At 47.0% G+C, this 16,856-nt stretch overlaps 1 protein-coding gene across 4 annotated transcripts in view; it reads left to right on the forward strand.

Annotated features, from left to right (window-relative positions):
- NBEA (neurobeachin) overlaps window positions 1-16,856 on the forward strand; it is a 465,797-nt gene that overhangs the window by 119,657 nt on the left and 329,284 nt on the right. For 2 of the 4 annotated variants that reach the window (XM_037057645.1, XM_037057646.1), the window contains 3 exons: window positions 2,033-2,201; window positions 3,673-3,768; window positions 16,241-16,679. In XM_037057645.1, the coding sequence (XP_036913540.1) occupies window positions 2,033-2,201; window positions 3,673-3,768; window positions 16,241-16,679 (704 nt within the window). The remainder of the gene's footprint in view (window positions 1-2,032; window positions 2,202-3,672; window positions 3,769-16,240; window positions 16,680-16,856) is intronic. The other 2 variants (XM_037057647.1, XM_037057648.1) reach the window with 2 other exon arrangements.

Below are 16,856 nucleotides of genomic sequence, written 5' to 3' on the forward strand. Positions count from 1 at the left end.
TCTGAGTCAATTATGTAACCTACGCAGTGTGGAGTCGTAGAGGACCCCACCGCTGAAGCTGATGGGAGGGGCGTGATAAAGTTCACGTCTTCATAACAGTACAGTGCCTCAGAAAGGCACTTAATCTGTGTAAAACTTCAGTTCTCCAGATGTGCAGCCTCTAAGTAAATTGTTACTCTTTTTTCTCAAAGACAACTGGGAGTAAGCGGCGCAGTTAGTTTGCGAATCTGAACTTGAAAAGAAAAGGTGGCTACTTGTGTGCACTGTGCGAGGGCCTTTCGGTTGGCCCGGACAGTAGGGGCTGCTGTTTGCAGCCCGGCAGTGTGGCCTCCGACATCCCTCCCTGGCCTGTGGACTTGTCACAGGCCCTTGAGTTATTTGCCTGGCAACCGCGTTTCCAAAGGTGGAGGAAGAGGAGCTGTGGGACCCTCGTGCTCTGCCCCGGCTCGGGCTGCGCTGGCGTCTGTTCTCGGTCAGCGTCTTTTGTTGGTCCAATTGTGCTCTTCCCTTTGTAATAACCATTGGAGCTTCGACTCCCCCCTTTCTGTATGCTTATTCCATTAGCATTGCAATGCAGAGTGTGCAGTTTAAACCCTTCATAGGAGACTGTGTCTCTAGAAAAGCTGTCACCTGTGGAGTACAAAAATCTAAATTCCTGTTTCAGAACAAATTGGTTTATTTTGGACATTGTCTCCAGTAGCTGTACTAGTTTTGCTTCATGATGTTAAACCATCAGTAAATATTTTTTGATAACACTCTGTCCTGACAAAAGCACATAATTTACTTTTACTCTTGAATCTTTATTGTTGACAGTTGTCCTTGTTTCCCCGCTTTGCCCCCCCTACACTGCCGTCCGTGTCCATGGGAAACACACAGGTTCTTCGGCCGGTCCCCTCACAGTCACATACATTTGGGGTTTTGTTTACATTGCACTGAAATGAAGTAATAAATATGAAATGCCCGTTAACATTAAGACTTTAATGCATGTTTGTTTTTCGTCTGTGGGGCACAGTAATGCAGTTTTGGTTTGAAGCATTCCTTTTGCTTTGCTTAGAAGAAAGCTTGTCATGACCAGTTACATGTGACTCTTTAGATATGGCCCACTTTGTTAGTGGTCTCAGAGATCGCACAGACCTGCCTGCCAGACAGTTTCTCCCTGTTAGAGGGTTATCTAGGCTTGTGGGGATTCGTCTTTCAAGGTAACGGGCAGCTCCCAGGTACAGTTACCTTCTTCCCCACTAGAATGCAGGCTCTGTGGGGAACCATTACCCTTGTGCTGAGGAGGCCAATCTCCTTCAGGCCTGGTGGGGCTTTGCTGGTCTCCTCTGGGGGGGGCCCACGTGTTCCTGAGCTTCTGCAGCTGCAGCCTCAGGTGCTGGTGGCATTTCCCTGGTGACTTTTCCAGAGCAGGCCAGTGGGACTATGACTGCTTTTTAAATGTCTGCACAGGTGGTGAAGGCCTCCACCCTTTCTGAGGGTGCCTTGTGCCCCTTCTGGCTCCTGAGGAGCTCTCATGAAACCTGGCCGATGCTCCCCAGCCTTGTGTCCCCCATGTGTGTTCAGCCTCCTGCGCAGATAGGAACAGCTCAGAATTGCATGGGTCCCAAGTACCATTTTACTCTATTAATATTTTAGAGCTTTGGAAATTGCTTGTGTGCTTGAGACGTTAAATTACTCTTTTAAACCTTGTGCCATCTGCCTAATTTTTGATGTGCACACTCTTTTGGACGTAATGGATAATAATAGTGGAAAGCACAAAGAATAAAATTTTGTGACATATTCAACAAAATTTTAACATTTTTGTTTTTTCAAATTATCTTTCAACCTATAATTCAGATGGTATATTCCTGGAGTTTTGTACAATATGTATATTTACATGGCAATGAATAACTATATAATTAGCAAGTTTTAATAAAAGTTCAATGTCATAGTTTGTCTCTATAAAGAAAATGGAATAGGAACAGTTTCGTGCATTCTGAGACCTTTTGCTTTTAAATGTTCGAACGCTAAGTCTGCTTCTCACTCTGCACAGGATGACAGCAAGCAGGCGCAGTTCTTGGCGCTGGCTGTGGTGTACTTCATCTCTGTGCTCATGGTCTCCAAGTACCGGGACATCCTGGAGCCGCAGCGCGAGACGGCGCGGCCAGGCGGCCCGCCGGGCCGGAGCATCCGGCAGGAGGTCAATTCGCCCACGAGTACAGGTACTCGCCGCTGTAGGCGTTCGGGTTTCCATGATCGTTCACCTCCTCTTCATCTCATTCCACATCCACATTTAAACTGATGCTGTTCCTAATTCCACGTAAGTGGTACCTAGAGGCCAGTTTAATATTCTTCAATCCCTCAAAAACATATGCGTGGTATTTCCGTGATATTTGCTATATTCTCATTTTTCAGTGCATTTTTGGTTTTAGTGTTTTATATTTAATACAAGTCAGTTATATTATTTAACATACAAGTAACTCGTGCAGTTTAAATTTATTACTTTTTAACTTTTATAAACATCTAATTAGGAGGTCCTTGTAGAGTAGTGCAAGACTAAGCCAAAATATAAATCTTTATAGCCAAGTTCAAAGGTAGCATTCCTCTTGCCTGCCTGCCTGCCTGCCTTTGCTTTGTAGTTATTTCAATATTCAAACATCCCTGTCGTATAATTGATGTATTATATATAAAGTATTCTATTTTCAATATCAGTGTTCTATCAGAGACTTGTAATAAGCAAACATACCTCCTAAACTTTATACCAAAGTAGCTTCAGCTGAAATCAGACACTCCCCTTCAACAGCAGCCTGACCCAGCCCGGGCTGCCCTTCCCGTCCACAGAAGACACTCGCGGTGGAGCGGTTCCTGCGTGTCCAGCTCGCTCTGCTCTGCTTGAAACGATAACACGTTTCCTGGCAGCTCATAGCCTAACGTCGTGGGGCGGCTTCCATTAACGGTGTCTCAGGGCAGGTGTTGGTGCCAGGGCTGCTTCTCTGTGTGTGCGCAGTGTGACCTTGGCAGCCCCGTGGTTGTCTCGGGCCACGGGTTAACTTGCAGTTGAAATGGTCTTTCCCGCACACCTGTTCGCGGTATATAAATAACACGGATATTTTAAAGAGCGAGTATGAATTCGTGGTCAAGTCTCTGCACTGTATTTGTCATAGCACGTCATCCTCATTACCTTTTATCGTTGTTGTGGAAACACGGCCCTGCCGACACTGTGACGCTTTGCTGCTGCTGCCGCGTCGCCCTTCAACTCCCTACATGGTGGTTTGTTACGGCACACCCTGCCTTCAGCTTTGGGCCTCGGACTACTATTCTGCCACTGCAGTTTGTCTTCTGACCATTTAAAAAACTAAGACTTTATTATCTTAATCACAATTTTTGTATTTAATGCATTCGTATCATATAGAGAGAGAGAGAATGAGCAATGTATTGGTGAATTACCAGTTCACTAAAAGCACTTCCGATTTTCTCGTGTGTTTGTGTGTCTCTGTGTCTGGTGCTGAAAGAGTTACAGGTGTATTACCTCCTTTCTCTTGATACAAAGCACTTTTGCGCCCCAGAGACGTGGCCTTTCTTGCCAGCACTGTGTGCGTGCCGCAGTAACGTAAAGCTGTCGTGCGCCGTCGGTGGACCGTGTTGCAGGTTGTTACATGCTGCTCAAATCTGATTCCATGATTTTCTCCACAGTTGTGGTCATACCATCTCTCCCTCATCCAAGTTTGAACCATGGATTCCTTGCCAAGTTAATTCCTGAGCAGAGCTTTGCCCACTCATTTTACAAAGGTAATACTGACCTCGTCTCCTGACCTGTTTGGGGATTCTTACTTTCTCGTGTCATGTACTGAATATCCATAGTGCTGTTGTGTTTGAACAAGTGTACACCTCAGGTTTCATGGAGATACCTGTTGCATTTATACCTGGCTAATGAGCAACATAGAGCTTTCGTGTGCATATCTTTTACATTTCGAAGTGCCGTCTGCAAACGGAGGGTGGTGCCAGACTGTGTCTGACAGCCCGCTCAGCAGCGGCGTTCACCGGAGACTGCGGCAGAGGCACAGCGCAGTCCGGCGCTGCCTGGGCCATGAGACGGAGGCTGCTCCGGAAGGAAGCTGGAGATGACCCGCACGGCCTCAGTTCCGCCAGAGCCCGGTGCAGCTCTCTGCGCCCCAGCTGAGAGCTGTGTGCAAGCCAGGGTCGCACGTCCACGGGAAGAGTGTGGACCGAGCAGAGAAGCAGGAAATGGGGTGCAGAAGCGGGAGGGAAACCAGTCAGTGGGATGGTTTCAGGAAGGACGGAGCTGGTGGAACTGCCAGCTACAGGCATTCAAGCAGCTGTCACAGTGTGCACAAAGCGTTTTCCAGTCTGAACGAAAAAGAGAACATAATGAGAAAACTAGAAGAGCTTTTAAAAGAAGAACCAGTTGGAACTTTCAGAGATGAATAATGATGTCCGGGTAAGATTAATATGAAAACGTGTCTGCAGAGCAGAGGGAAACGGTAGGCTGCCTTCTGCGTCCCCTGCCTCCCCCACCTCCCCCATGGGGCCCCCTGTGCGTGCTCTCCACGTGGTCCCAGACGCCAGCGTGGAGGGCTCTGTCCCCGTGACTGTGGGTCCATAGGACAGCTGCTGCTAAGGGAGGAGCCTCAGAAAGGCCGAGAGGCTGCGCCTGCGAGGGGTTTGACACTGACAGAGAAGGTGAAGAGCTGGGGACAGAGCTGTGACGTCACCTGCAGGAGCAGAGGCCCTGCCTGGCCCCAGTCAGCAGGAAGGGGAACCTGCACTGTGGACCACAGGAGCTGCTGGCCTGAGCGTGCACGGGGTGACTCCCTGTGGGCCGCAGTGCAGTGCGTCCTTGCCTCGGCTGCGGACGCAGCAGCCCGGCCAGTAGGACCGGTGGCAGCGGGGTCTTTTTGTTAAAAGTTGGGGGATGCACAGATGTTTTTTATAAATACACAGCCTTTGGACATCCTAATGAGGCAAAGGAAACATCTTTTTAGCTTCATTCCTCATGAACACATATGGCTGTGAGTTGTATAAGAAGGATCAGGGGAGGTCAGATTCAGTGTCCCCTGGAGTCCGCGTCCTATGGGAGCAGGTGCCAAAGCCTCAGCTGCAGTGACTGGGAGGTACCCCACTTAGGCCACCTGCATCAGAACCTTCATCACGACTTTTGTATCAAGAAAGTGTTGCTTCGAGGACAGTGTAGCTGAGGTGCTTGCAGGGTGACAAGCAAGCTCACTGTGCTCTCTCCCTTGTGGGAGGACCTGGGCGCTGACGAGGGCAGTCACCGCCAGCTGCAGTGGGCGCATGGGGGCAGGGAGATGCTGCTGTCGCTGCTGGTGGCCTTCAGTGTCACCCCCAGTGTTTCACCCCCTGGCGTTGCACAGGGTCGGCCCCTGCAGGGGTCCGCTCTCAAAGACTACCAGGAGCGGCTGCTTCGTCGGACTCGTCGAGTGTTTTCCATGAACACAGTGCTTCTAGCAAAGAAGGGTTGCCACGTGTGTCTTACGGGCAGAGAGTGTCAGAGGGCAAAGATCAAAGTCACAGTCTTGGAAGTACGCAATTTCTATGGCATGTTTCATTATTTAATAGTAATTATTAATGAACTATCTCAGTCTGTAGGAGTAACCTTGATTTCGTTCATCCATGAAAAGTTGTCTCGTCATTTTCTGTATTTAATGAATGCTTTGTATTTTCCATTGAAAGAAGGTTGATGCGTAGGAAATTCAGGGAACTGAAGATCTTTCAGTGAAAGGCTCTGTATTTGTAACTGTGCAGGATGAGTTACTGGAACTGGGTCCAGAACATCGACGGCATGTTTCGAAGATACAGCATTTCCAGTTTCATTGTGGATAAAAGTTTAAAATAAGTATTCGCAGCTCCTGAGCTTTCATTCCATCAGCGTGTCTCCATGACACTGCTCTCTCCGTTCGGTGTGTTATTAGAATAAAGGCAGGTCGGCTGTTTGTTATTCCCCTCAGTGTGACATTACTGCAGATTCAACTTGGATCAGGTTAAGTTAACAAGCAAAAAGATCAAGGTCAAATTATAAACTTTAAATATTTATAGTCTCAGTGTTTGTTCAAAATGTTTACATAGTCATTTGGTTTGGGAAATAACTCATTGCTTAAAACTTTTTGTTTAGTTCTGAGAAAAGTTACAAGTGTAAAAACTTTTGTGTACACACACTTTTAGTGCAACATGGACAGTTTTTGCGATTATTTTCTTTTTTCCAGTGTTATCCTTGTTCAGATTATATTTACTGAGAAATAGTTCTGTGTCTGTGGAGTCAAATAATAAAAAACATTTGTGCTTTTTTTTCTGTGTACTTGAGAAGATTTTTTGTAGTCACAGACAGTTTGAGAAGCTTTGCCTCCATCACACGTCCCTCCCTTCTGACGACCCCTACTGATCCTTTGGGGAATGTCTGAACTGCCCTCTGGCCTCTCCTTTTCGGACTTAGACCGCCCTCACCCCCAGGCCTTAGCCCTTGTTTGAGCACTGCCCGTCCCTGGACTGGACTCATCTCCAGCCACTCACTGATTCAGCTGGTGAACGGTGCTGAAACAGCACTAACACACAACTGAAAAAGTACAATGAAGTGCAATTTGGATTTAGTGTATATTCACATAAGAAATCTTTTACAATATGTAGTATAACAAATATAATGAAATGATTTTTCCTCTAAAGGATTTGTATAACTGGGACAAAACTGCAGTGTCCAAACTTAAACTACCAAGATCATTTTAGTGCTCATTTACCTGGATTACTATAATTCTCTTCAAGATGGTTTTCTTACCTCTTCTTTTACTGCTCTTCATTGCAGTGTTGTTTTTAGTTTTGCTACATTTTGTTTTAAACTAGGAGTGAAATTATGTCCCATTCTGACTTGAATTTTTCTGGTAGCACTTAGAGTAAAATACCGCTCGGGTCCTGGGTGACCTGGTGGCTGACCACCTTTTTCCGCCTTTATCTGAGGCTGTTCCTCCATTTGCCCATGGTGTTGCAGCCCGGTTCCCTTCTAGCTTTTCAATCATTCCAGGGCTTTCCAGCCTTATACTTTGCCTCCTGGGGGTTGGCACTCTCTTTTCTTGGTGTTTTCTATGATGCTGCTCACGCATCTTCCAGCTGTTAGTGGTCCCCTCTTCACAGCATCTTTTCTGACTCACGGCATCGCCTGGTTTCCCCCACCCACCCTGTTGCCTGAATGGCAGCCTCCTTTTTTCTCCTCTTGTGGTTCTGCATTCTACGCATTTGTCTAATTGTGTATTTGGATGTGTACTTCCAGAAGTGGGCCTTTTCGCCCTGCCTGGCACGGGGAGGTAGGCCAACTAAATAGTGTTAAGCCTGTGAAATAAATGAGAGAGCCGAACGGTTTTTTAAAAAGCAAAGGGTTGATGGTAGCTGTGAAACGGATGTAAGAAACTCTCGTTGGTGGTGTGTCCTGGAAGCTGTTAAGCTTTGTGTTATTTCACTTTGTTTAACAAGAAGAGAATTAATGTGTAGGTGAACTTACAAGTAAATGTCCTATTTTTCATCTAACAATTTATAATCAGGGAAAAGGATCAGCAGGAAATAAAATAATTAAGAGAATGTGGTACTGTTAGCGTCATAGACATAGGGCACAGACAGTCTTCAAATAGCCTGGAGTCTGTATATGTCGTTATTTTAAACGCAAACTCTTCTAATCAAGTGGGATGGCAAGTTAGTGCGTGCAGAATGGTTTGGGGATTACCACATGGGGGGGGGCACTCGGAAAAATCAGTTCATATCCCTGTTTTATAGTGTGCCAGATAAATTTCACATGTATTAGAGTTTATAGGTAAAAATAAAACAACATAATTTAAGAAAATTAAAATTAATGTATTTTTTTAACGATTTTATTTATCCTTGGGAAGGGAAGGAGAGAAGGAGAGAAACACTAATGTATGGTTGCCTCTTGTGAGTCCCCTGCTGGGAACTGGCCTGCAACCCAGGCATGTGCCCTGACTGGGAATCGAACTGCGATCGTGTGGTTCGCAGGCCGGCGCTCAATCCACTGAGCTGCACCAGCCAGGGATTAAAAAAATAAAATAACTAATTTTAATATTTGTATAAGAAAATATGTTTAAATCATAACACCATAGGCTGAAGCTGTAAAGTACATGATTAAATGATTTTACAAGCTGTATGTTGGCTGCATTAACAAAATAAAAGGATAAATGCAAATAGGAGGAATTTTACACTTATAAAAGTGAATAATAGCCTTAATGAATAAAAAAACTTTTACAGATCAATTAAAATAATATATCATGGTCATGGAGAAATGTAGAAAAATACCAAAAAAAAAGAAATGCAGCATACAGTACAAATAAGAAAAATTTATTTAAATCCACCAGTAATCAAGTAAGTTTATATTTAAACAAAAACATATAATTTTCAATTTGGGCAAAATTTTGAAAAATAATACAAATGTGTATACTTGACATAACATAAAATATCTATAAGCCTTGATCTATTTTACTTTCAGAATTGCATCATATGGGGGGGGAAAGACCAATAATTCATATACAAATATATATTTTTTTTATTGTTGTTCAAGTACAGTTTTCTCTCTTCTACTCCCATCTCAGCCCACCTGCCCAGTCCTACCCCCTCCCTCCCATTGCCACCCCCTCTAGTTTTTGTCTATACAAATATATATTTTTTAATTTTATTCATTTATCTTCAGAGGGGAAGGGAAGGAGAGAGGGAGAGAAACATCACTGTGTGGTTGCCTCTTGTGTGTCCCCCGCTGGGAACTGGCCTGTATCCCAGGCATGTGCCCTGACTGGGAATCGAACCAGTGAGCCTTTGGTTCACAGGCCGCCACTCAATCCACTGAGTCATGCCAGCCAGGGCTAAAGTTAATATTTATTAAATAAGTTTTTATACTCTTATAAACTAATACTTTTAATGTTACAGGTTTGTTATTTTCTCTAGCTTTTGGAATGATTTTTAGCAGATTCATTGTAACTATTAAGTGGGTACATTATAATTTACTTTATCATAGTAAATTACAGAGTATTACTCCTTAATACTATCATTAATATAATGTAGAATTTTTACTGGATAGTGATGTTGAATATATTATATATTTCAGTTATTTACTGGTGAAAATCATGGTCAGTTATTCATAACAAGTATCTTTTAAAACTTTAACTCCTAAATGTCTGTTTTAATACTACTGAAGGTACCAAGTGCGGGGGAGGGTGGGGATGGAAGAGGCTAGGATTAGGGGGGATGCATAGTAATGGGGGAAAGTACAATAAAATTATTTAAAAAAGAAAAACCTAGTTTCTTTCCTTCCTTCTTTCCTTCCCCCCGTCTGTCTCTCTTTCTCATCTTCTAATTGTACCTTCCTTTCAATTGACGTTACAATTCCTTTCCCATGTGTTTGCTGAATAAACGAATGGTTGCCTGTTCCATCCTGGGCACTGGGAGTGTGGAGAGAACACAGCGTGCAGGAAGCCCTGTCCTCATGCGGCGAGCACTCTAGCGAGCGAGACACACTTTTATAAGCTGCATACTTGAATCTGTGACTGCGGGGGATGTTGCCTTCTGGGGACCGAAAGCGACGCAGGTTCCTGTCTTCCTGTTCCGTAGGCCACAGCTCCGACCTGGGTTTTGCTGCTGGAAGGAGTGGAAAGGTTCGAGAGGTGACAATGCTGGGGACGGGTGTGAGGACAGATGTGTCCCCTGCCTGAGGCTTCCGCTTCAACACAGGAGAGGAGGTGGCGGCTTCGTGTGCTGTGTAGAAACCAGCACGGAGAGGGAAGCGAGGCAAAGATAGGAGGGGGTGTGTTCTCAATGAAAGAGCAAGGTGAGGCCTTGGGGGTCAAGTCCTTCATGAAAGGGGGGAAAGTACCTCACCTGGTAAAGATGTCAAAGAATGGTCATAAAGGTGCTCACGGGATGGGGGCGAAGAGTGGATGTGCGCAGTGGGAGACTCGACAGAGAAAAGGAAGTATAAGGAAGGACCACATAGGAATGGCACGGCTGGAAGTGCGGCACTCGAACCGCAGCGCGCACTGCGGGCCCAGCAGCACACTCCATGGGGCCGAGGGAAGGCCAGTCGCCGGGGAGAGAAGGCGGCGGAACCGACCCGATCCAACAGCAACATGGATTTAAAAAGAGGAAGCGGAAACAGGTTTCAGGGACAGTATTGAGCAGCGTAACGTTTTTATTACAAGCCTCCTAGAAGGAGAGAGAAAGAGAAAGAAAAGGGTGGAAAGGTTATTTGGAGAAACCCCGGCTGAGACCTTGACTCCCCTGCGGAAGGAAGGAGTGACCCAGATGCCTCCCTCCCGAGATGTCTGGGAAAGTCAGCCTGGAGCGCTGAGTCCAGTGAGGACGGTGCAGGGGCAGCAGACAGGTTTCTCGGTCCTCAGGGCAGCCGAGGTCTGCACCTCCACGGGCAGGTCCTGTGAGTCTGCAGTCCCAGCCAGTCTGTCCAGGCAGAATGGAAACCTCCTAAGTTGCAGAGCCCAGACCGGAATTTGGGCACGGTGTTTCCATTCTGTCATGTTCTCTTCAGAAAGGAAGGAAAAATACCCAAGTAGCTTAAGGGCTGGACTTAGAGGCGAGGTAGGGGTGAGAAGTCGTTCTCGTAGGACTGGATGTGTTGGTGGGGCTGGTGCGGGGGGTTAAAGCTGGGGCGAGGGGGCACGTGGGAGATGAGCGGCTGGGCTCTGCATTTTCCTGTAGGGTGTGCTCATGGTGAGGACGACGGTAATGGTGGTGACAGTGACCTCCGTGGCGGCGGCAGCTACAGAACCTTAGAGCAGCGCAACTTCACGCCGCTTGTCCTCTTCGCGAACCATGTGCTCTAATTCTCGCTCCCACTACCTGGTCTGCGACAGTGGCAAATGCTGTTGCCTCACTCACTCAGCAGGTTGAAGAGCGAGGCTGGGAACAGTAGCCCGGGGGTTCGTCCCACATCACGGAGCAAGGATGAGCCTCCATCAGAGGTGACACGGCCTCACGTAAACATGTCATCTCACAGAGGAAGTGGGCTGCGGCTTGTTCAGTCGACACCAGCCGCTTGGTTAGACCGTACTTGCTCGTGTCTGTTTCTCTGCAGCTCAACAGCTGTGCACGTGTGTGTCGGCATTTCCTTCTGAGTGTTCTCTGTAATCTGCAGTGCCTCCATTACATTACAGAGATGCGTGATGCTTTTTTCTTTTCTTTGAGAAAAAGTACAAACAAGCTAAGGTAAGGGAAAAGCAAAACATGTACTTATGAATATTTGATAATTTCTGTTAGATATTTTACCAGAAATGCACAAAATGGCAGTAGACTAAAATTTGGAGCTTAGCCATCTCTTACCGGTGGGCCTCCAAAAACCGTTCCTCCAGGAAAAGCCACAAGAGCACAGGCAGAAATGGCCCAAGTCCCTTTATCTGTTCTGCAGGCAGTAATCAAAAGCTTGCAAAAATCCAGGTCGTCAAATCAAGATAACTGCGGGACCTCTGTGAGAGTCTGAGGCTTTGTGCTGACTTGCCTGCCCTCCTGCCATTCCTCTCTCCCAGCTCTGCAGTGGCCTAGGAAACCAGGCAGACGACCTTGGCCGCTGTGAGAACTGCAGTCTGGCAGCCACTGCGAGAGGGCCAGCGAGGTGTGGAGACTCCCAGAAAGACCTGTTTTGGGGAAGTCGCTGTTTGACCTGCTGGCAGCTCGCTCTGGGAGAGCCCTGCTCACTGGGTGTGCTCGTGTCCGATCTGGCCCGTGCTTGGCACGTCGAGCCCCATTTCCAAGGTGTTTGTCAGAATAATTAACAGCAGTTTTTGTTCACATCACAACTGCCTTGGGTTTCAGTACCAGCAGTGGCAACGAGAGCCTTGTCAAAAAAGTTAAAAGGGAGGTCCGGGAATCAGATGTCCATGTTCCTGGGGCTTTGCTCAGGTCCAGAAAAGACCTGAGAAGGCTCCGGGCACTTGCCTCTGGCTTGTTTTCAGGCTCTGTGCCAGCAGGTAGTAAAGGTAGGGAGAGCTGTAAACAGGTAAGTGTCAAAAATATGCCCGACACACACACACAGCCTTTGGCAGCCTTTGGCAGCCTTTGGAGCCTTAAGCCTCACTGGCTCCAGGCGCTGAAGGCCCTCTCTGTCTGGGTGTTAGCCGGTGACCGGGTGGATGGAGTGGGGACTCTCAGTGCTGCAGATGGCAGGGGATGTGGGGTCACAGAATCCGCCAGGCGAGTCGGTAAACAGACCCAACAGCAAGGAACCCCACTAGAGAGGTCTGCTTTCCAGGATTGGTGAATCCGATGTTTTAAATGCCTAATTTTCAACAAAAAAATCAAACAGGAACATGGCTGACACAGGGCACAAAAATAAGAGCGGAGCATAGGAGGTGCCCCTGTGGTTGGCCACACTCCGCAGTTGCCTTAAAGCAGCCATCGTGTGTGTGCTCAGGTCACAGAAGGAAACTTTTCCTGTTTGGTAATATTTCACAAAAGGAGAGTGTCAGTAAAGAAACATCGTGTTATGGAAAAGAACTGAGTAGAAATTTGGATGAAAATTTAATAGCCCAAATGTAAAATTCATTGGAGGGGCCCCACAGAAGCGCTGAGGTGGCAGGAAGAGGCATGGGCACCCTTTGTGAAAGGTCCGTAGTAACGGTCAGGCTCGGAGACAGAGCGAACTGAGAAGCGTGAGGACAGTCTCAGAGCCCCGTGGGCTGCTTTCTAGTGGACCAGCGCACGTGCGTGGGAGTTCCAGAAGAGCAGAGAAAGAGGAAGAGCAGAAAGGACCCTGGGAGGAACAGTGGCCTGAGAACGTGCTGGGATTCCGAGGGGCTCCGTGCTCCACNTGTTAGCCGATGACTGGGTGGATGGAGTGGGGACTCTCAGTGCTGCAGATGGCAGGGGATGTGGGGTCACAGAATCTGCCAGGCGAGTCGGTAAACAGACCCAACAGCAAGGAACCCCACTAGAGAGGTCTGCTTTCCAGGATTGGTGAATCCGATGTTTTAAATGCCTAATTTTCAACAAAAAAATCAAACAGGAACATGGCTGACACGGCACAAAAATAAGAGCGGAGCATAGGAGATGCCCCTGTGGTTGGCCACACTCAGCAGTTGCCTTAAAGCAGCCATCGTGTGTACGCTCAGGTCACAGAAGGAAACTTTTCCTGTCTGGTAATATTTCACGAAAGGAGAGTGTCAGTAAAGAAACACCGTGTTATAGAAAAGAACTGAGTAGAAATTTGGATGAAAATTTAATAGCCCAAATGTAAAATTCATTGGAGGGGCCCCACAGAAGCGTTGAGGTGGCAGGAAGAGGCATGGGCACCCTTTGTGAAAGGTCCGTAGTAACGGTCAGACTCGGAGACAGAGCGAACTAAGAAGCGTGAGGACAGTCTCAGAGCCCCGTGGGCTGCTTTCTAGTGGACCAGCGCACGTGCGTGGGAGTTCCAGAAGAGCAGAGAAAGAGGAAGAGCAGAAAGGACCCTGGGAGGAACAGTGGCCTGAGAACGTGCTGGGATTCCGAGGGGCTCCGTGCTCCACGTGCAGGGTGACCCCAGCGGGTCATACGCCATGCACACGGCCACAGCTGGGGGCCCCGTCTGGGCTCGTGCTCGTTTCTTCCGAACTGTGACTTTGTCTCTCATGGCCCTGTTTTTGGTCACACCGAAGTTCTGAAGCTGTACTCTTTTTCGTATATTCAGGGTGGCAAACAAACAAATTGAACCATATATAATTAATTGCAAACAGTTAATGCACTGCATTCTTGTGTTGGGTAAAATGAATTTTAATAATGACCAAAAGTTTTTTATCTATTTTTTTCTCTTTGGAATTCAGGTTAATTTGTATGTAACTTGGCAGTTTTGGATTTGATATAAACAAAATGTGCATGGTTATATACAGATTTTAATGTTTTATTTTAAATCACTTTAGTGTGATGTTTCCTTACTATTACTGTTTGGAGAGGAGATAACGACTACGATTTCGGTGCCACGCTGACAAGGAGCTGACTGACCCTTGCATGTTGTTCCTTAGCTGGTTGGGGAAATCGCAATAGGAGTAATTTAATGGGTGACACACCGAAACGCTGCATAAGTCACTGCAAAACAAGATCTTTAGAGGAAGGGTTGTAGTAAGTGAGGTCACCACATGGAAATCGTGTCATTTAACCCCAGAATTTTCACAAAATTGGCTAGATGAACTCAGGCTCAGTGAAGCCCTAAGAAAGAGGCACCTGGCGTCCGGTGGCCCATTTCTGACTATGTGGGTCACTCAGGCAGGCCTGCCTTGCCCCATGCCCGACAGGGCCCATACCTGCCGAGGCGGGAGGTAAGGTGTGCGGGCTGAGACACGATAACCACGCACGCGCCACCGTGTGTGCTTCCTCTGCTGGTCTTGCTTACCTCCCTGTTGGACTCTCTCAGGCACACTCGCCGCACTGCACGTCGCACAGAACCCTGTGAGTTTTGTGCCGTGATGTCCCTGCTGTCAACTAGCAGCACGTCCCACAGAAGGTGTCAGTGCGTGATGGGAGCTTGAGATACGCTTTCTCGACTACTGATCCGTTCTTTATTTGCAATTACTGTAACAAAATTTCCCATTGGTGTTTGTTCTTGTTTGTATGTGATGTGACCACAAGGTGTGCAGAACTTAATGCATTTGAACAGAATTTTTGTTCCAGCAGATATGCTGCTTCGTTTTTGAAATCTTTCCTCATTCAGTAAAAATGAAACTGGTGAAGCCAATGTTTTAAATGTCTAATTTTCAACAAAAAAAGAAACAGGAATGTGGCTAACACGGCACAAAAATAAGAGCAGAGCATAGGAGGTGCCCCTGTGGTTGGCCACACTCCGCAGTTGCCTTAAAGCAGCCATCGTGTGTGCGCTCAGGTCACAGAAGGAAACTTTTCCTGTCTGGTAATATTTCACGAAAGGAGAGTGTCAGTAAAGAAACACCGTGTTATGGAAAAGAACTGAGTAGAAATTTGGATGAAAATTTAATAGCCCAAATGTAAAATTCATTGGAGGGGCCGTGTAATCACCGTGTAAACATTTTGATGATTCATTTGAAAGTTTTATAGTGTTTAATTTAACAAACTTTTAATTGTGTTTTATAATTGAGGTTAGCATTAATATTGGAGTTTCAAGTCTCTAGTTAATGAGTTTTAGATTTTAATTATTGACAATCAATTGAAGAAAATAGCAAAAAGCTATATTTGGTGGGAAAATCTCATTATATGGTACCTGTGGAAACTAAATTAAAGCTTTTATTTCCTTCCATATTTTGTTCACTAGCAAAATGCTTATGTTTCATACTAAGTAAACTTGAAAAGTTTACATTTTTTCTGTACCTCTTTATGTAAAATACACTGTAAAGAAAGATATTGAGACATCCCATTGGGGCAAAGCCAAACTCAAGGCCAATTAGCTAGTCTGTAGATTAGCTAAATTCAGACTAAGTGGTAGACTTCATTATATTCCTTTTTAAAAAATTCTTATCTGAGGACATGCTAATTGATTTCAGAGAGGGGAAGGGAGAAGGAAAGAGAGAGGGAAACACCGATGTGAGAGAGAAACACCAGTCGGTAGCCTCCTGTATGTGCCCTGACTGGGGATTGAACCCACAACTTTGAGTTACAAGATGACTCCAACCAACCGAGCCCCACCGGCCAGGGCATTATATGCCTTTTGATGATTACCCCGTGCTAGTAATCACGATGCTGATTTTTTCCTTGATGTTGGAGTGTTTTTCTTCTGCGTTTGCATTTCGGTCCTGTTGTTTCAGAGGCACTACTGTTGTTTTCTTTCTGAACATACGCAGCCTGTGGATGCACACACACATGAAATAAATGCAACAGTCTCTCTGGGGGTAGAAATAGGTAGCTTCCTTAGACATCTTGTCTTCCCATTTGTGTCCCTAAGGGTATTTTGAAATCTCCAAAGTTTAGTTAGCGCCTCAGTTTAAATGACCCAAAGCGTGTGGGTGTGTTTATCTTGGTCTGCGGGTAGAAACATCCCAGGGACTCTGCAGACCCCCGGGTTCGGTGTTGAAAGGCCGGGGGATTTGTCAGAGAGCAGGGTCTGTGGCTGGGTGCCGGACGAGACTGGGTTGCGTGCGGGTCTTTCCGACCCAGCTGCGCGGGCCTGCACACCCGGTAGCAGGCGTTTTGTCTATCACGGGCTTTGTCTCCTCCAGTCTGGGAGACCAGTTTGTTAGTGATGCTGGTTTCCCCCTCTTGCGCTTTTTATCAGAACCATTTTCCTTTCTTACAGAAACCCCTGCTGTGTTTCCAGACGCTGTAAAGGAGAAGGAAGCACCGGCCCCCAGTGAAGACGTGCAGCTGGGGAGTTCCATTCCTCACACAGATTCGGGGATCGGAGAGGAGCAGGTGGCTAGCATCCTGAACGGGCCGGAATTGGAGCCGGGCCCGGGCCCCGATGCCATGAGTGACCTGCTGTCCACCTTGTCATCTGAAGTGAAGAAGTCACAAGAGAGCTTGGCCGAGCCCCCCGGTGAAATGTTGAAGCCTGCACCGTCCATATCCAGCATTAGTCAAACCAAGGGCATCAATGTCAAGGAGATCCTGAAGAGTCTCGTGGCCACCCCCGTGGACGTGGCGGAGTGCGGCCCAGACCCCGTCCCGTACCCGGACCCGGCCCTGAAGAGGGAGGCGCAGGCCATCCTCCCCATGCAGTTCCACTCCTTCGACAGGTAGGTGCGCGGCCCGCTCTCTGGTGCTCCGTGCGTGGGGCTGGGGCGGGGGCTCGGTCCGCGCATTACAGACACCCAGGGGACTCGAACACATCGAATTTGTTGACGTGGATTCTTGCTGCAAAGGATATCTAAGTAAGACCAACCTGGTTGAGCTCACAGCGTGGCATTCGAAGA

The sequence above is a fragment of the Sturnira hondurensis genome, unplaced genomic scaffold (genome assembly GCF_014824575.4).
Source record: "Sturnira hondurensis isolate 20B ecotype Veracruz unplaced genomic scaffold, ASM1482457v3 Scaffold0009719, whole genome shotgun sequence".
In the NCBI taxonomy this organism is placed as follows: Eukaryota; Metazoa; Chordata; class Mammalia; order Chiroptera; family Phyllostomidae; genus Sturnira; species Sturnira hondurensis.